At 37.9% G+C, this 19,945-nt stretch overlaps 1 protein-coding gene across 1 annotated transcript in view; it reads left to right on the top strand.

Annotated features, from left to right (window-relative positions):
• Window positions 1-19,628, top strand: part of LOC308225188 (contactin-3-like) — a gene marked incomplete at both ends in the record, with an annotated part of 77,412 nt that extends 57,784 nt beyond the window's left edge. The window contains 12 exons of the mRNA XM_080625754.1: window positions 4,144-4,271; window positions 5,697-5,872; window positions 9,537-9,654; window positions 10,722-10,880; window positions 10,980-11,129; window positions 11,845-11,915; window positions 12,776-13,010; window positions 13,188-13,303; window positions 13,912-14,098; window positions 17,051-17,163; window positions 18,775-18,943; window positions 19,528-19,628. Of these exons, the coding sequence (XP_080481880.1) occupies window positions 4,144-4,271; window positions 5,697-5,872; window positions 9,537-9,654; window positions 10,722-10,880; window positions 10,980-11,129; window positions 11,845-11,915; window positions 12,776-13,010; window positions 13,188-13,303; window positions 13,912-14,098; window positions 17,051-17,163; window positions 18,775-18,943; window positions 19,528-19,628 (1,723 nt within the window). The remainder of the gene's footprint in view (window positions 1-4,143; window positions 4,272-5,696; window positions 5,873-9,536; window positions 9,655-10,721; window positions 10,881-10,979; window positions 11,130-11,844; window positions 11,916-12,775; window positions 13,011-13,187; window positions 13,304-13,911; window positions 14,099-17,050; window positions 17,164-18,774; window positions 18,944-19,527) is intronic.
• Window positions 19,629-19,945: the final 317 nt, after the last annotated feature.

Genomic DNA, 19,945 nt, shown 5'->3' with positions numbered 1-19,945 from the left:
CCTACAGATAGGTCCCTGCTCTGTAAACCAGTGGATATGGGACAGCGAATGCAGAATAGCTTGAATACTCGTACATTACAGATACTAAAGTTGATAAATCTTGGATTGACATCCTGGAGCACCACTTGCTGTCTAGTACCAGATAATACTCGTTTCAGTAGCTGCAAATATGAAAATTTGGTGCAGGTTGTGACAATAGTAAAACAATTTATCAGTATGAGAAGTACATGCACTCATTTCACAGTTGGATTTCTTCGTGGTCAGTTATGACTAAGGTAACTAATAACAAATAACAGTGTCGCGAATAAAACCTGACAGACTGTGCAGAATTAATGGAGAGTGTAACCCTATCAAAGTCCCTCAGCTGTCTGGAAGATCTGTAATACAAAATACATTCTTCCAGTTTGGGTGGGACAGAAAGACTTTGATAATTACACCAACATGGGCCTCTCATGTCAGGAACCCTGAAGCTGGTTAATCCCTCTTCGCGTTCTCAAAGAGCATGGGCATGAGTTGAGACATTTGGCGCTTATAGGTTTTAGTTGAGGGGGGGAGGGGGAGTTTATGCCATCCCTTTGACTATGGAGAAAATCTCCTCGAATATTATTTTGCTTCCGAGTTAGGGAGAGATGATTTTGTTAATGATTTGATCTGATGACTGAACAGGTCCTAAATCAGTCTCCAGTAGTGCAAATGGGTATGTGCCGAAGCATTACTCCATCAATTATCTCTGGTTTACAGGGCTGAAAGTTTGTGCCGTTTGCCAGTGCATCAAAAATGTGCAGGTTTTGGAAATGGAATTCAGCTTGAGAATTGCTGGCCTTCAGCAAAATATATTGGAAAAAACGATTGCAGATACGGGGAACACCGAAGGATGTGTTAGTTTCTTTAAGAGATGTAGATCGCTTCCTGGCAGCGGGCCAGCCACAGTACATCTGTTTTATCACAGTGTGTGAATACCTAATAATTTTAAGTATACTAAAAGCTTCGGTTTGCCTAATGTTTCAGCAGGAGGGGTAGAGCCGTTTCTGGGTTTAGTGTTTTCATAGGCTCTGCGCTGCATTCACTGTTTTGTAATTGAAAAAGTAAAGCATTTCCCTTTGGAATTTACCAGCGAAGATTTTATTTTGACAATATTTTTTTCTAGGACTGGTTTGGCGGTTGGTTTGGCAGGGGGGGGTGTTTGTTTGGGTTCTTTTTTGTCGGTTTTAATTTCAGGAAAACTTGATTCGTAATTATATTTTGGTTTTAATAAGCCTGTTGCTTAATTATTTTAGGCAAGCTACACTTGCAGATAGCTCAGAGAACTCTAAATGTGATTTGGTTTAATTAAACAATAGACATAAACATAGACATTTTCTGGTCTATACCCTGATCCCGGTGTTTCCTTTGTTTGATCTCAGGCTTTCTCAACACTGTTGGGGTTTTCTTTGGTTTTGCATTTTTCCTACTGGAAACTGCTTCAAAGTAGATGTTGCAATACAAGGTTTTGCAAAGCATACCGATAGCTAGAACGTCCACCAACTCAGTAGCTTGCTTGCAACAGTAACTGATATATTTTAACACCTTTTATAGATGTCATTATAATTACCTGTACAGTGTATTAATCATGTCTCCAACACATTTAAAATACTCATAAACCATATGGTAAGATTTAATTAATTTAAAATGTTCCATCTAATATAAAGTGCAGCCAAATATTACGTACTTTCTAAAGTAAGTTAATGAGCCTGAGGGAGGTCGGCTGTGCTGAGACTGGTGAAGCACATCACAAATACGCTTCAAACACCACCATGTTGGCTCAGGTACCTCAGTACTTTGGAAGATTCAAAGATGGTTGCTTTCAAATGCAAATGATTAAACCATGTATTTATAACTCTTTCTCCCCCACATAAGATGCTTTTTTCTGTTGCTCTAACAGGTGACTTGTTACATCTTGTAATTTGCATCTGTTAATGTCATTATTGCATCACCTTTGCCCAGAGGAAGTGGATCTCAGCTACAGCATGAAGTGTTGCGACACCTTTTTTTAAGAGAATACAAAATTCAATTCAAAATAGTTAAGAAAAGCAACTAAAAGTTGCATTTATACCTAGAGGATGTTTAATTGTAAACAGCAGTGCAGCTGTGGAAGGAAGCCATGTAAAATGCACTCTCCATGGCTATAAGGGTTAGGTGAACTTGCTGTTAAGGGTAGGGAGCAGCATAACTACAGAGCCATGATAGACTCCCACTGGTGTGATCTGCAGTTAGTGAGCATGGCTTTGGAGGATCAGAGAAGTTAAGGGTGAAAGATGAGATCACTGAACCCATCAAACTTGAGTCATGTGCTGCTGCCCTTGTTTACCAGCTTAATCATTCTCTGAAATACAGATTCAGCTGAATTGCTATTTCAAAAAAAATACCCTTGCAACACTGTATTATTTATAATATACCAGTATAAATAATTAATGGCAATGCAGCTTACTGAAGCATATACCTTTTAGGGGCCAACTTTTATTTTAGGAATGCAATTAACTTTTAAGATGGTGCATTCATCAGGGCTGTCCTAGCTGTGCTACTTGCACATCTTCACAGGCTTGCCCTGCAGCAGTTTCGAGCTGTTACCCTTCATCAGCTACCACAGCACATGTGGAGCTTCATATGGAGAATTGCTTACACTGGACTGTTAGTTACAGTGCATGAAGATCAGAAGGAATCTGTTGTTTTCAAGTGAGGCTGCTGCTTTTCCCAGGCTCGGGACAAGCCTCAAGAAGAAAGGCAGTGATCCGAGCTCCCACCTAACACAGTAGGCTTCCCCACCTGCTTTTTGTAGTACATATTTAACTATAGAGAACTGAATCTCAGTTGGGACAATGATGGAGATCCATTAATACTCATCTGCCTCAAGTATGTTACAAAAAGCAGCAGGAGTGTGTATTTAATTAATTTTGCTCTGAATGCAGAAGCAGGTTAATAGTGAAGTACATGCAAGTGAGAAGGTGAAATCTTCCTGACTCTTCTGAGAATGGGACGATGGCAATGTTACGTTCTGTGGCATTTGCTGCCTTCTCAGCTGATAGTTACTCTGACAGCTGTGTAAGACTGCAACTAATGTGGTTAGAGGTTTGCCTGGAGTGTTAATGTTGTTAGCTGTTCTGCTGATTCTGTGTAGCTGGATGTGGGTGTCTGGGGCATTTCCAAAATACCTTTTAGCTAAAATGCTTAGGGAACTGACATAATAGCCTCACCGTGATTCATTTGGTGCCTTTGAAATGGAGTGATGGGTTCTGAGAGAGAAGCTCTGACGCTCTTTTGACTTAGGTGTATCAGGAAAAAGTTTACTTTTTTTGGTTAATTAATCTGGATGTTTTTATATACAGTTAGTTATATAGCTGCTCCTGGTTATCTTAGGGAAGACTTGGTAGAAGGCTCTGCATCTAAGGATATGACAGATGGGAGGTCTGGAAATAGGGAAAGAGAGAGTCATATTAGCCTTACCTTTGCAATCCTCCAGTGCTGTTGTCTAGGATGTCATCTCTGCTGTTGGGATGTCATGCTCTGCTGTCTGTGTCAGTACTGTGGGTCTTATTTTGTCCACATTTTAAGCATCTTTCTTGTTTGTCCCATGCTATCTGTCTGTTAGGCGTGACTTTCACTGGCAGAGTCTATGTAGGGTGGAGGGAATTCTCTTTCCTTCCAGTCCTTCCACAAAGCATACCTCTGTGATGTCTGCAGGTCACTCCTGCTCAGCATAGCTGGTAAACTGAGATAGAAGTCTGCAGCAGTGTGAAGTCTCGGTTTGCTTTCTAAAGAAGTATGGAGTTTGTACTTGCTTGGGCAGAATCCTAGTCTAGAGAGTCAGTTGTGCAAATGAGCGATTGACTTCAGTGCAGTCAGAGCTAGGCTTTATCTATGAATCCTGAAAAGTGAAATGTGGATTGTTTATGAACAGTTGTATTGTATATCATCCTAATGGCAAACGATTATTTCCAAGTTACTGGGCAAGGCGTGCAGTCCAATCTAGTCAGATGGATTTTAGATTGCCAACCATCAGGTTGGTGATTGACGCAGTTGCAGATACCTGTGTAGCAGTGTGAGGAATAAAGTATTTTGTCTACAAACCAATGCTGAAACTTTAAAAATCCTTTCATAATTTTGTAGAATCAAGTTATTGAAGGATGGAGGACTAAGAATAGCCAACGTGACCAAAGTTGATGCTGGAAGCTACACGTGCCTGGCAACAAACCAGTTTGGAACAGCCAGTGGCTCAACAAACTTAATAGTTACTGGTAGGTGAGCCAGAACGGAGGGTCATCTGTGAGGTGATGTAAACTGAACTGCAAACTCTGCAGCAGAATTGTGTGTGTAGAGTCTGTGTTTCCTTATTGGAAAAATGATACTAAATGTGGTGGAAAGTAAAGATTGAGAAGTTGCAAATTTAACAATATAAAAAGATAAGAAGATCTTTGTTAGAAATCTTTTATTAGTTGAGAGGAAAGAGACTGAGGGATTTTCCTTGAAAAGGTACGTCTTAGATGTGAGGAAGTTCTGAAGACTTTTCCTCCCTTCTCTCCCTTATCTAAGTACTAAATAGTGCAATTGTGCTTTTTAAGTCTGGGGCATTTTTAATTTGTTAGGGAAAGGAAATATGGGAATATAAAAAATATTTGAGGTAATTCTGTATTCCAGTCCAAAATCTGTTTAGGCCAAAGGAACTGTACGCTGTTTGCTTATGGAAAAAGATGTGGTGGAAACTCCAGCTGCAGGGAGCATTCAAGGACTCCATTAGCAGTAAAATAGAAAGTCTTTCAAAAGCAAATTGTATACATAATTTTCAAAGGGGCTCTTGTCCCTTCCTATAAATCATCCATTACTTGCTGCTGTCTGAGATACTGGACCAGTAGACTGTGAAGTTTAGCTGAAGAATTCTTTTTCTCATTATCTTCTTTTTAAAGACTGGAATATCTGAAAGATTTTCCAAACTCAGAATGATCTGATATCCTACTGCATTACATATCCTATTTATCTCATAGATCCAAACAGAGTTATTTTGTTCAGTGAATTAACAGCTTCACATTTTCAGACTCTGCTCCTAAATGATTCATGTCCCATTTTATACAAATAATAGAATTATGTACAAAGGAGCTCTAGAATTAAATTTTATTTACAGTATTTACGGTTCTTGACATTATTCTTCGTTAATGTGATTCTGGAATAAAAAGCAGCTTTTCTTAATGACTCTACTTATGTTCTATGCAATATATAGACCCAGATATTTAATGTGTTGTACCCTATGTGGATTTCCTCTAGTTTCCAGATTTTATTAACTCCTTCTCTCACTCCCACTTCTTAGCCTTCCCAGTGGCTGCTGCTACAGCTCCTGCCCCAAAATGTGGGTGATGCTGCTGAGAACCACACACGCTCTTGAATAGCAGTTTCATTGCTGTGGGTTACAGTGCATTTAGCTTTGTAAAGTATATTGGCCTGTACATAGCAGGTCAAAATTTGCCTTTTCAATGTCAAGTAGCTCCTGCTGGTAAATGTGCAAGGACACAATGCTCCAACAAGAGGGGTCAGGCAGCAGCATTTATATCCCAGCTGCATAATTTGAAGTGACTGTCATTAATCAAATTTGAAGGACTTGGTAGGATATTAGTAGCAATCAAAGCTCAGCAGTACAGGAATCCAGTAACTGATATTTCTGCTCTCAACAGAGCCAACAAGGATTATTTTGGCACCTTCCAACATGGATGTCACTGTCGGAGAAAGTGTCGTCTTGCCTTGCCAGGTTCAGCATGATCCTATACTGGACATCAGCTTCACCTGGTATTTCAATGGAACGCTCACTGATTTCAAGAAGGACGCTTCCCATTTTGAGAAGGTTGGAGGGGTGAGTTGCAAACACCTTCTCTTCATTTGCCTTATGGATGTATTCAGCATAGAAAGGCTTGATTGTTTTCTTTTTTCATCGCAGTAGAATAGGATGTTTCTCCTCTCTTGGGCCTGTAGAATTTTCTTTTGTGTTGGAGGGAAATCATTCTCTGAGCTAGCTTGCTGCCCATAACCTACTGTTCAGAAACCTGATATTATAGACCTGATGTATTATAAGTTCCTACCTCTGTTTCTGCATCTGACCCCACATGATTTTCCCTAAGATCACATAAAACACAGCACTGAGAAATTAAGGCACTTGACACAGACTTTGTGAACTTCAGCCTAAACCTGAACAAAACCATCCCATCTTTCCTTATTTTTCCTGTACTTGCATCACTATTGTATCTCTCAATATTCTGCCTGAGCCTCCCAAGGTGAGAAGCCATATATCTCATTAAGTATTTCCAGCGCAGAGATGCTGTGACAGGTAGGGTGACATCAGTGGTTTTTAGAATTTAGCCTTCTAATCAAAACATGAAAAGATGAGAAGTAAACCATTAAGACAGACAAAGGATGTATCAAGAGTATGAAATTAATTACAACAAAAGATCTTGCACAGCAAAAGCCATGGCCAAGTGAAAACAAAACAAGCATGAAACTGGCCATTATAAGCCTTCATAAAGTCTCCTTTCACATATTCTTGCAAGACCTCTCCTGCTATAGAGGAATAGCAGTGGGTTAGACACTACTGCCATTGAAACTGACATTTCAGCACCTAACTCTTTTTGCCTGTAAAACCTCGGAAGATTTAGCATTTAATCAGCAGGCACCAAATGCACAGAGCGTTCTGCAGTTTGCAATTGATTATGTATAAGTGCATGTGGAGATGATGAGATTTCCTTGTAGGAGCCATGAGATATTCATATATCATGTACATTCTCACAGAAATGTTTTGGGAATTAGGAACTGACCATCTGTCATGTTGTAATGGGAACGCTCTGATTTCATAGCCCGTTACCTCCCAGTATTGCTACATGGGCTTTATTTATTTAGTAATATTTCCCCCCAGTGGTACCCTGATTGTGTACACAAATAGTAATATTAGATAGGGAAGGTTAAAAACATACCCAAACCTGGCTTGTGACAGTTTTACTGGCTCAATTAAGGCTTCAAAAGCTGATTGGAAAATGCAGTGCTTTTTCTCACTACAAGTTCCATCTTCTTCCTAAAAACAAACACAGACATAATTCCAAATCAAAGTCATGTTTAGGTGTGGGGTTTTTTTCCACATTTCCACACACCACAGCCCCCCAAATCCTCAGTGAGTGCTGAATTAAAATCCAGGGTGAGTATTGCCTGACTCAGAACTCTGCATCTAGAACATGTTACTTGAAAGTTTGTAATAAGGGACATATAGAAATGGAATATAGATGTTATAGGGTTTTCATAAAACTCTTATTTGTGTAAAGAGGGATTGCAGCTTGTTAGCAGAAAACTTCATAGGTTACCAAGAGATCCACAAAAACATTTTATGGGCTTTGTATCACATTGGGGTCAGTGGAATAATTTCATCTGGAGTTATATGTGGGTCATAGTAAGTAAGTAAGTATAAATATATTCTAACCCTTCCAATAGTTGCTGTGTGTATTTGCTAAATGAGAATCTCTCTGCAAAAGTAACTTCAGCTTTCTTGGTTGTAGACATGGCTAAAGGAAAATAGTTTTTCAGTGGATAGATTTCTATGTAGTGATGTCTTGGAAGTCCCTGTCACGCATGCCTGAGGTCTCTGACATGTAGTAGTTAGCAGAAATGTTATGGGACCACCACCTGGTCTTCCAGATGGTCAGAAAAATATAGGATGTAACAGTGTCTAACTGCTCTTTTTTTGGGTTGTTTCTTGTTTTGTTAGACACGTGATTTACACACAGAGTATGGCAAGCCAAGCAGATGCCAAATTTTGAACAGACTGCCTCTAAACTGTTTCAGGTTATCACCTGCACATAGAGCCCAGCAATGGCTGAGGTTGTTACGCAGTCAGGAGGAGCAAAAGGAATTTCAGTAGCTGTTCATACTGCGTGAGCTTCTCTGTATTTGTATTCTGTGTAGTGTGGAGAACGGAAGGTGATCGTACTGTCACCTGGACTTGTCCATGCTGACAGAGATTCAGTCTGGCTAGGCAGGAGTGCAGATATCACTGATGGTCTGCAGAGCCATGGGAGGTGAGGGTGCTGGCTACACTGGAGCTTTTTGCTGCTGCAGGTCTCTGTGTTTTCTGCAGTACTTTGGGATTCTTCCCCAAAATATCCACAAATAATTTAAATGCAGTGATAATACTTTGATGGGGTTTTATTTCCAGTAAAATTACTCTATTTGACAGTCACCTTTGTGAAGCTGTTTTAGAATTGGTTTTCTAAAGTAAGTTTGTGTGGAACATGATTTGCTTGTGAGTATGCATTGCTGCTGTTGGTCATTGCCTGAATATCCACTTCCAATCTAGTTAGATGGATTTTAAATTGCCTTCAACCCAACTTCTCATGTGTTGTACACAATCACTGCTCAATTGTCCTGCAAATACTTACATCTGTGCTTTCACAGACCAGCCATTGTGTTTATACACACAGGGAAGGGGATCAGGCAGAATTGTTTTCAGCTTGTGTTGAACAGAGTGAGGCATTGTACTGCTGAAATAATGGGTGTTAAACAAAGAAAAATAATCAGATGGTTGGAAAGGTGGTTATTTTTTTTCCAAGACTAAAATAAACTCCAGATTCGTGTCTTCCCCTTTCTCCCAAACTACTCTGCTCCCCAGAATCTGTCATGTGGCTGGAGTAGCTTAAAATACCCACAAACCAGGGTTCTGTCCTCAGGTGAAATGCTGCTTCTCCAGAAAATAAAAAAAAATAAAAAAAAAACCAACAAAACAACCAAACTTTTTAACATTCAGATCTGAGAGATTTTCGTCTGAAAGGAAACAAATAGTATACAGTAGCCTTAACATGATATGAAGTTACAGTTATCACTTGAGTTTTATGGATGTTTCCCTTCATTCAGGAGATCAACCATATGCCATGACATAAGTAAGTCAATGGGAAAAAATGACCAAAGATTAATTATTCCATGAAGAACAAAGAATAGAACTTTAGATTTATAAAATGGGGAATTTAGCCTAAAATGTACAACCTGTAAATGAAGATGTGCTTGCAACAGCCTGTGGGAATGGACCAAATTCAGCTTTGCCGTTTACACATTTGAACTCCTTAAAAATCTGTGATAACTAGACATGCAAATTCTGTCTAGAAGTAAAAACTGGTTAACGGTCACAGAAACAAGGTTTTTCTCTTCCTTAGGGTTTTGAGGGAAACGGCTGGTCCCAGGGCACTGACTTTCTTCATGGTTCCTAATAGCAGTCAGTAGGTGCCTTCCCAGTATGAGCTAACCATGATGTAGCTTGCTTCTCGCCTAAAAGAGGAATACTATGTTATGTTTGTAAGGCAAATGCTTACAGTACCATGGAGCAGCTGATAATAACCTGCTATCCTGCAGGCTGTCTGCCAATGCAATTTTTGAGCAACTTTATCTTCCACATTTTTGGTTGATTTCTTTTCGATTTACAAACACAATGTTAATATTAAATTACAAGGTAGTACATTTACGTTAATCAGAACTGTGTTTTTCAACAGAGTGCATCGGGAGATTTAATGATTAGAAACATCCAGCTGAAACATAGTGGAAAATATGTTTGTATGGTGAAGACAGAAGTGGATAGCGTAGCATCTGCAGCAGACCTTATCGTACGAGGTAAATTTCAGTTTCAGTTACCATGAATCATATTTTCTAACTTTTTTATACTGTAGATTACAGAAACAACTGATGCAGATTGCAAACCCAATTCATGAATTACTGATGAATGACTGTGAATTATATCATTCTGCCTTGCAGTTAGGGAGAACTGTAGCTCAGTTTTTAATTGGAAGCCTAATTTTTCCCAGAGAAACTAAGAGCTGGAGGATATAATTTTGACTACACATCTTTCCTCACTGACAGGAGGGAACTCTGTATTGGCAGCTGTGAGCAAGTTGTGAGTTGCTGCCTCTGCAGACTGAACCGTTGGGGTTGGTGACTCCAGAATCCTGCCCGGAATAGGGCAACAGCTGCCACAGCCTTGGAGAGGCTTTGTCCTAGGGACACGCTGTAGTTTAAAGCATATAATGCAGGCTTACTCCTTGTCATTGGGAGCTGGAATGCTCACAGTTAAGCCAGAACCGTAGATTTCTTTGCTGATGATACAGCTGCATTGCAAAAGAAAAGCTTTGGTCTTTGAAAAAGCACATTATATGATTGACACTTATTCAGGATATTTTAAAATATGCCAGATATTTTTAATTGCTGATGTGCTGTTATTTCAGTCTTTGCTGGAGACATTTTTGCCAGGATGCCCAGAAGTGGCATTTTCCATAAGGCAATAGAAAGCTTGCCTGACAGAATTGCTGCTCAGGGTGCTGATCAGATGTTGTGCTGAAAAATTGCTCCAGTGCATTGTACAGTAAAGCAGCTGTAGATAACAAATCGGTGGACTGCAGAGATGTATTAGTAGATTAAAGGGAACATAGAGGGATCATGCTGAACAAAGGTTCTGGTAAAAAACAAAACTCTGTTGCCTGTGCTGCAGTTCAGAGTATTTCAGAATTAGATTATCAGAGTTAAGTTTAGCGAATGTAAAACAATAATTACAAGTGTTCTTATTCCAAGCTGAATTGTTTTCTTCCTCCCATGGCACTGATAAAATGGCAATCTATACTGCTCTGTTAGTGATTTCCAGGGTACTGGCTTTACAAAAGACCATGTGTTTTTCAATCTGAGTCTAGGCTTACCTGGGCCCCCTGAACACGTGAAAGTGGATGAAATAACTGATACCACAGCTCAGATCTCCTGGCAAGAAGGCACAGATAATCACAGCCCGGTAACCACTTACACCATACAAGCAAGGACGCCTTTTTCAGTTGGCTGGCAGCGAGTTACAACAGGTAAAACACAATCCTTGTCACAGGCTCTGTTGCAATGTTTTTGACCAAGGACACTATATGCTTAGTTTTCTTTTTCTTCTTTCTTTTTGTTTTCAATAGTCCCAGATGTGATCGATGGGAAAACATTCACAACCACAGTAGTGGATTTAAATCCTTGGGTTGAATATGAATTTCGTGTAGTTGCCAGTAACAAAATAGGAGGTGGAGAACCTAGTTTACCCTCAGAAAAAGTAAGAACTGAAGAGGCAGGTTAGTGGGTTCTTTTATTTGCTTTTAATTCAAGAATCTTGAATATTAACAAAATAAAGCATTCATATCTTGGCTCTTTGCAGACAAGCTTGGAAATGACACTGAATATAAAAGCCTGTAACCAGTTTGTTCGTGATTTTTCCATTTAGCTGTGGGAAAGTTTGTGTTGCATTACTGACCATCACAGAAGCATAACATCTAAATACATTTAAACTGTATTTAGTATGCCAAAGCCTGTCAGTTCAGGCAGAGCTGCAGAGTCTGAGGGTATAAATAGATGGAGAGAGGTTAATTTTGATAGGGTTTTTTTCATTCCTAGTGTTTGATCAGTGTACACCTTCCCTGTAATAAGCAGGTGGCTCAGAAGAACACATCAGTTAAAACCCCAGGAGCTGGAATAAGGCCATTGCCCAATACCTCTGCATAAGTTAACTCTATTAAAAAATGAAGCAGGCCTGCAGTTTCTAGAAGTTCATAAGCATTAGTGGAATAGTCTGTGAGCTAGTAACGTTCTTTGAGTGCTCAGGAAAGCATCGGCCTGCCAGGTGGTGGAGAGCAGCAAGAGGAATGCAGGACAGGGCTGGGGTGTTCCAGGACTGCCCACCCTGCCTGCATTTGTAGAAGCAATACAAGTACTGCCGGGCTAACATTATATGATATCATGTCATGTCTTGTACCGACACTGTGTAGACAGTTGTATGTTTCCTTTTCACAGTTCCTGAAATTCCCCCCTCGGAAGTCAGTGGAGGAGGAGGCAGCAGGTCTGAACTGGTCATAACATGGGATGTAAGTTTTCTGGCAAGCAAGTTCCTTCAGAGAATAGTTGTTTTCATTTGAACTCTTAAATGATGAATTTCCCTGGCTCCCGCAGCTTCCCAGCTAGGATGTATATGTGCTCAGTAACATTCTGTACTGTGAGCTGTGTGCGTTTCCCTTCCCTCTCTCAGGTGTTAGTGTGCTGGGTGTCAATCGGTAGGGAATTCAGTGAGTTTGAGGTTGTTTCTGTTCTCAAACAAATGTTAATGCTAAAAGGGGGCAGAAGAAGAAGGGGGGTATTGCTCAAAGGTTAAATTATGCTTTTGAGGGCGAATGTGCAGTTCTTGCTTTCCTACCATTAACTCTGTCTGTATGTGTTAGCTAGTACAATCAGATAGTACTTTATATTATGTATCCCTGTCTTAATGAGTTAAAAAAATGTTAAGCATTCTGTTACTAACATTGACTGTGTGGCTATCTATCTAGTCTTTATCACATCAGAGGAAATTATAAGCCACTATATAAAGGATTCTGTAAGAGTTGACTCAGTAATTAATTATTCATTTTTTAAGAACTGTGGATTGTGAAATTGAAAAACCAACAAACTGTCATTACTGAAGAGTGTCTTAAACCAGGCTGTTTAGTGGAAAACAAGGAATATATGTGAAAGTTGTTCTCATACTGAAATGTAAATCTTAAGCTAGGTTCAAAGGAGCACATTTTGCTCTGCAGTATCAGAGCTAACATGCTGATGTGCAAGATCCCAAATGCAGTACCAGAATCTGGTTACTATCGTGTATGTTTGTCTGTCAGTACTTCCTTTTTGCCAAACATGTTCAGTGCTGGATGTTGTATCACAGATTTAATGTCCTCTGCTGCTTTTCTCACAGCCCATCCCTGAAGAGTTACAAAATGGAGAAGGATTTGGCTATGTCGTTGCCTTCCGCCCCTTTGGCACCACAACGTGGATACAGACTGTGGTCACCTCTCCTGACACACCAAGATACGTTTTTAGGAATGAAAGCATCCTGCCCTTTTCACCATATGAAGTCAAAGTTGGTGTCTATAACAATAAAGGAGAAGGACCATTTAGTTCAGTAACCACTGTTTTTTCAGCTGAAGAAGGTATGTGATTGAGTTATCACCAGATTGATTGATTTATTTCCAGATATTTAATCTGAGATGTTCCATCAGAGAATCCAGCAAGTTAATAGAAATGAGATCAGTTTGAATACAGATATGTTTATTTCCACAGTCACCAGTGCTGCTGATCACCTCTCATTTATTGATTTCTGAATACAGAGCCTAGCATAGCACCTTCCGGTGTATCTGCAACCAGTCTGTCATCCTCAGTCATTGAGGTTTCCTGGACGGCCATTCCTTGGAAGATGAGTAGTGGAAGGTTACTTGGCTATGAGGTAAGCGCATTTAAAACACACTCCTGTTTCTAAAAGAGCCAGAAGGGTCATGCGGGCTGCAGGACAGCAGCACAAATTTACAATAAATTAACAGATACCGTACTTCCTTACTGCTTCACCTACACCCAGAAGGAAGGTACTTTCTTCCAAGTATCTTTGAAACCAAAGAACACAGAATGAAATTGTGTTTTGCTTTCTGTGCCGATAGCCATGTGTCTGTCTAACAGTATTTTCAAACTGACATTCTTTCAGAATTACATTTACTTCCAAAGAAACTATTTTGTCAGGTACAGGTTTCTGTATCAAAACAGTTTTAACTTGTTTACTTTTTAAGATAAAGTAATGGTTTTCCTCCTGTCACTGTTTCATTCAAGTAGCATCTAACATACCAGTTTCCTTTTTCCTACTGTCACACTAAAAGAGCAGCAAGTGTGAGAAGCAGATGGATAAGAATTTATTTTTTTACACAGTAAACATTTCTGAACTTTGAATGTATTTCTACGTTTTTCAGCTGAGAAAAAAATGCACTTAAAGGAGTCAAATGCAGTGCTGTGGATGAATGGTCCATTCGAGGCAAGATTTTACATGGTTTTGGTTTATATTTCTAGGTAAGGTACTGGAATAATGGTGAAAAAGAAGAATCTTCAAACAGAGTAAAAGCTGCAGGGAACGAGACATCAGTAAGAATAACAGGTTTGAAGAGCAACTTAGCGTACTACACAGCTGTCCGTGCTTACAACAGTGCTGGAGCAGGTCCCTTCAGCACCACAGTAAATGCTACCACAAAAAAGACACGTAAGTATCTTGAATTTCAAGTGCAGAGAGACATAAAGGTGTGTTAGCACTTGCTGGGAAATGAAAAATAATATGAATCACAATATGTGTAAGTGACCTAAATTTTCACACAGACTAGAGGTAGTTACAAAATGGAATCCAGCGCAGGTCTTCTATTTTCTACCCTCTGTGACTTAAGCAAGAAGAGTAAGTAAAACTCAACAGTGCCAGTTGAGCTGGGAGCTGAAGTAAGATCCAGAATTTCTGCATTGACCCTTTATTGTTCTTGTAGTGACTAAAATAATTTTAAAAGAAAAATTTACATTATATGGAAGGAAAAAAAACCCAGAAACTTCTTCCTGAATTTTTCAGGGTTTTGTAACATATTTGTAAGTTCTCTAGTGCATGGCTTTTGAAATGCAATCCTTCATGTCCATTGTTTCCTCTTGAAGCATCACAACTTTACTATTATTAAGGAGAAATTCAGCTAAAGAACAGATTGTCAAAGGCTACACTAATTTTTCTACAAATGGAAATATTTTCAGTATGCTGTTGTATTGTAATACAGCTCAGAATCAGGGTCATCAATCTTGAAGTATTTCTGTCAGGCTCACAAGAACCTACAATTAAATCTGTCTGAAAGGTCAAATTCCTTGGAATAGTCATTAAAATCCTTCTACCAAAGTAGTTACATCCTCAGTATTATGAAATAAGGTATTTGATCAAATATTATTATATGCAAAACCCAAGTATCATTCTGTCACAAAGGACTAAATGCACTCAGATTAACTTACCTAGTTTTTTTATATATATATATAGAGAGAGAGAGACACAGATACCTAGGTATATATAGATATCTAGATATCTATATTTGTATCTATATATAAATTCTATTTATATAGATATAGATCTATATACCTATATATAGCTATATATAGATACATATAGATCTGTATCTCTAGATATCTATATCTAGAATTTATAAAGATATGTATATAAATATATCTATATACATCAACTCTAGATGTAAATTAATCTGAATTAAATCTAGAGTTCTTATATATATCTAGAGATATATAGAGAGAGTTTATATATAAACTCTAGACATATATATATTTTATATATGATAACATGTATGTTTAAATATGATAAGTATTGTGTCACTAAGGACTATATGAACTCAGATTAACTTACACTATATAGAGGTTTTATATATATATAAACTCAAATATATATCTGGATATCTCTCGATATAGATATGTATATATAGAGATATATCTAGACATATAGAGTTTATATGTGGATATAAAAATGTATATATAAACTCTAGATAATGTAAGCTATACATATCTAGATATCTGTATCTATATAAACTAGATATATAGATACATGTACATAAACTCTAGATAATGCAAGTTAATCTGAGTTAAATCTAGAATTTAGTTAATTTCTAGTTAAATTCTAGATAATGTAAGTTAATCTGAGTCGGTTTAGTCCTTAGTGACAGAATGATACTTGTTATCATTCTGTACCAGGCTACAGGCACTGAGTTACCATATTAATATTTTGGGGATTTAAAAGAATGACTCATTTCTTTTGAAATTCAGCTTTAATATCTCAGTGTGAAAACTATTCATATACGTTGTAATACTTAATGCTCAGGTGTAAAGTAGAAAACAACTTACTTACATTTACAAAAAGTGGCTATTAGTGCATCAAGTTAAATCCTATTTCATATATAGAACAACTGAAATGCTGCAAGAAAAAAATACCTGTGAGTGGTCGTTTGACTTAGAATAATTCTTTTAAGTCTCACTCTTAAAGGTTTTGTGTCTTATGAAGTATAATCAAGTGGGTTTTGATCTGACTACTCAAGGAAAGAAGGTAGGGAACTACCTGTAGGAAAGAGTTTAAAGTAATGGGGGGGGTGGGGGGAGAAAGAGAGAGGGAAAATATAAAAACAACATAAGAACATGCACAGGGTGTTTAAAACCAGTCAGTGTTAAATGCTGGAACCTTAAGCATCAAAGTGTAGCACAGTCCACCTAAGCAGCAGTTGCCTCCACTAGGTGACAGCAACAGTAAATTGTTTTCCTTAATGCATTTAGAAAAGATTTTAATCATTGATTGTGTCACTGAAATGACCCTCGTCTTCTGGGAAACCAACTTGAGGCATCTTAAGAGGTTCATATTAGCCAAGCTTTCAGGGAAGGCAAAGGTAACTTCAAGATATTTTAAAGTGTACAGCCAAAGGCATGCTACCTCCCTTGCAAATTACAGTCTCAGATAGATTGTTAATGAACAAAAGCACCCAAATAGATGTACCTGGACAAAGCCCACTACTGTTCAGACTGCAGGTACAGAAATAGTACAAACCGCATATCAAAATCACGCCTCGAGTTAAAAGAACAAAAAAAATCTGTCAGAATTTTTTTACATTAGAGACATGTTACAGTAAATCAGCACCGTGTAGATTTGAATATTCACTAAGACTACATTTGTCTAACAATTTATTATGAAGTATTTGCTTATTCTTGGCAATATACTAAAGGTACAGATTGTCTCTTACCATCACTGAGTTTCATTAGAGTTTGTTCTAATTGATCAGCCATGTCTTAAGATACATGCTTTTATCTGGCTGTATTTAATGAAGGATCATCAATGGATAATGCAACTTCAAAAATAACATCTATGTGCCATTCTGGTTTTCTTTCCTTCTGTTTGTTTTTTTTTTTTAATGTAATCTCTGAATCAGAAAGTTTACAAAGGCTGCCCTTGAGTTGCTTTTGCATCTGACATGCAGTAACAGTCAATTAGCTCAACTATTATTTATATTATTATTTATATATTAATGTATATTTATTTTTATATTATTTATATATTTACATATATTTATATTATTGTATTATTGTAGAATATATCACTGATACCAATTAAATTAAAGTCATGCTTTTATTATGTATGTATTTGAAGCACCCAGTCAACCGCCAGGAAACGTTGTGTGGAATGTCACCGACTCCAGAGTAATCCTCAGCTGGGAAGAAGTAAGAGCTATGGAGAATGAGTCTGAAGTGACTGGGTATAAGGTAAGTGAAACAGACCCAAAAACTATCTGAAAGCAATCCACAATTTGCTTGTTCTTGTCTCTTTTCAAGGCAGCAAGTTCAGCGGATGCACAATACCACATCTAAACCACTTCAGTAGTGTCTCCTTTTTATAGATTATACATCATGTTCTAACAGTGTCTCACAAGCTGTGGCTCTTTTACCATTACTGGTACACTTAATACCTTCTCCTTACACAAACAAAACTGGGAGCTGCAGGTATTGGTTGCCAGCTCTTGAGATTCCACTTATCCAGATATATAACAGTTGACTGTCAGAACACGTATAACAATACTTATCATGTGTAACATGTATGTATCCAAGTGTATAATATTTTGAAAGAAACCAAATAAATCCAAAATTTAGGTGATGGGTATAATTCCCATTGCTGGCCAAGTATATTTATTAGTACCACATTTAACTAACTGATATTCTAAACTTTTTTCTTCTTACCTACTGTGGGACATGCTCATCATCTTGATACATTGCTCCATCTATTGCAGATCTGATTGGTGCACAAACATACAAGTAATTAATATGAGAATAGCAAGAATGTTCTTCAAGAGCTGCATACAGTTGGAGCCTACATGATACCTTCCTGCATAGAAGAGTTATGCGGGAGATCTGAATACAGTGTTCTGAGTAGTATGGGCAAGAACAACATGTTTACAGCTCAGATGAGCCATCTAGTTTCATAGATGGTAGCTGACCCAAAAACCACACCATGAAGAGTCTCAAACTGCATACTTTGTCTCCCAAAACAATTAGAGGTTCTGTATGCGTAACAAACATTGCTAAGTACACAAGGATAGGCAGAATTTTGATAAAGCCTGGTTAATTTTACTGAATGTTTTTACATAGTCCAGTTACATAAGCCACAGAGAATGCAGTGAAGTTTCATGACATAATAGTCATTAAGCAGTTGGGGAGCATTGTGCAACATAGTCTGTAACACTGATTAGTTCCCTCCTTCCCAAACTACATATTGGTGATATGAAGCTGATCTAGATAATGACAGACTGCAAACAGTGGGATGATTTATAGAACAATACATTAAGGTACTCAACAGAATATATTATTCATTTGTAGTCAGTAGAATCACAGAATGGTTTGGGTTTGAAGGGACCTTAAAGCTCATCCATTTCCAACTCCTGCTATAAGCAGTGACACCTTCCACTAGATCAGGTTGCTCTAAGCCCCATCCAACCTGGCCTTGAAACACTATCAGGGATGGGGCAGCCACTGCCTCTCTGGGCAACCTGTGCCAGTGACTCACCACCTGTTATATTACATTATTTAATAATAACAATAATAATCATAATAACTAACAAATTATATAAAATATATAATGAATAATGTGTTGTCATTATACATTGTGTCATTTTTTATTAAAGTTAGAATAAAAGCACTTGATTGCTGTTTCTTTCTTTAAATGCAATTCTGCCCTAGTATATGTGTTAATCAAAAATCAGATCTTTTCTCTTACCTCATCTTTTTAAAGACTGAAACCTTGTTTCTAAGAAACAAATATAAATTGCAGGGCAGGTCCTACTGGAAGATATGTCACACTACAGCTCTTTGCTTGTATTGCAGGTTTTGTACAGGACCATCAGTCAGAGCAATATGAACGTGCTGAACACAGACAAGACAACAGCTGAACTTGTGCTCCAGTTTAATGAAGATTACATTATAGAAGTAAAAGCAACAACGGAGGGTGGAGATGGCACTAGCAGCGATCAGATCCTGATTCCCAGGCTAGCTAGTAGGTTAAAACTGAGTATTATTTTGTTGCTACTTATATAGGCTCCCCAGCCAATGACAGAACCTTCTCTATACAGGCCATAGTACAGATGCATCTCTGCCTTAGCATAGTGAATCATTACTAAATGTGTAGTTGACACTCAGCAGCTGTCACAGCTTGTCTTTGCAGGAATTCAGTACTTACTGATGGGGAGAAAAAAGAATACTTGTATGTTGCATGGTAATAAGGTAATAAAAAGAAAAGCAATTAACGGTTTTTCATGCACTTACTCATGACAAACTTCCTTCTATTGAATTTGTAAATTATAATGTAAATTGGTATTAAAAACATTAGATTTTTTTTACCTTTTTTTTTAGTATTACCTTGAAAGTAAGGATCATGTGTACAGTTTCAGTGTTTTGCAAGGCATTTGTATAGTTTTACAATATTTACTGTAGTTTTGGTAAATCTATTCTAAATTTTCATTGCTTGTCAGAAATAAAAATTTACAATAAAATTTTTGCTTAGTATCTAGAAAGAATACTAATTTGGGACAGACGAAACTCATGGTTTCATTTAACCCATACCTTTTTCCTTTGTCACAGGTATGGATGCAAGAGGTTCTGGTCCATCCGTCTTGAGTATCTTCAGTGTATCCAGCTTCTTTCCAATGCTGTTTTCCCTGACCCTTAATTCAGTGTTGTGATGATACATTTTCATTTGGTGGAAAAAAAAAAAGAAAAGGAATTGGTTATTACAGAAAAGTGCTTTTTCAAAAAGAAACCTGCAGTGGTTAATGCATGTTTTTCTTCTATTCCTGACGTGTTTTTAAATTCTTTGTATTTCACTGTAGGTTGAAGTAAAAATACCATGTGAAGTTTAGCAAATCCTTTAAAGAGGAATCTAAAATGCCTTAATACTTGAACCAAAGCAGTTTACATATTACATACTTCAGATACAATGTGAGGGAGAGCAATGGCACTGTGATCAGAGTTTCAGGGGAGAGCTTAGCTCAGTGAGAAA

The sequence above is a fragment of the Psittacula echo genome (genome assembly GCF_963264785.1).
Source record: "Psittacula echo genome assembly, chromosome: 9".
NCBI lineage: Eukaryota > Metazoa > Chordata > Aves > Psittaciformes > Psittacidae > Psittacula > Psittacula echo.
Note: the sequence above shows the minus strand (reverse complement) of the source record. Positions and strands in the feature narration are given on the sequence as shown.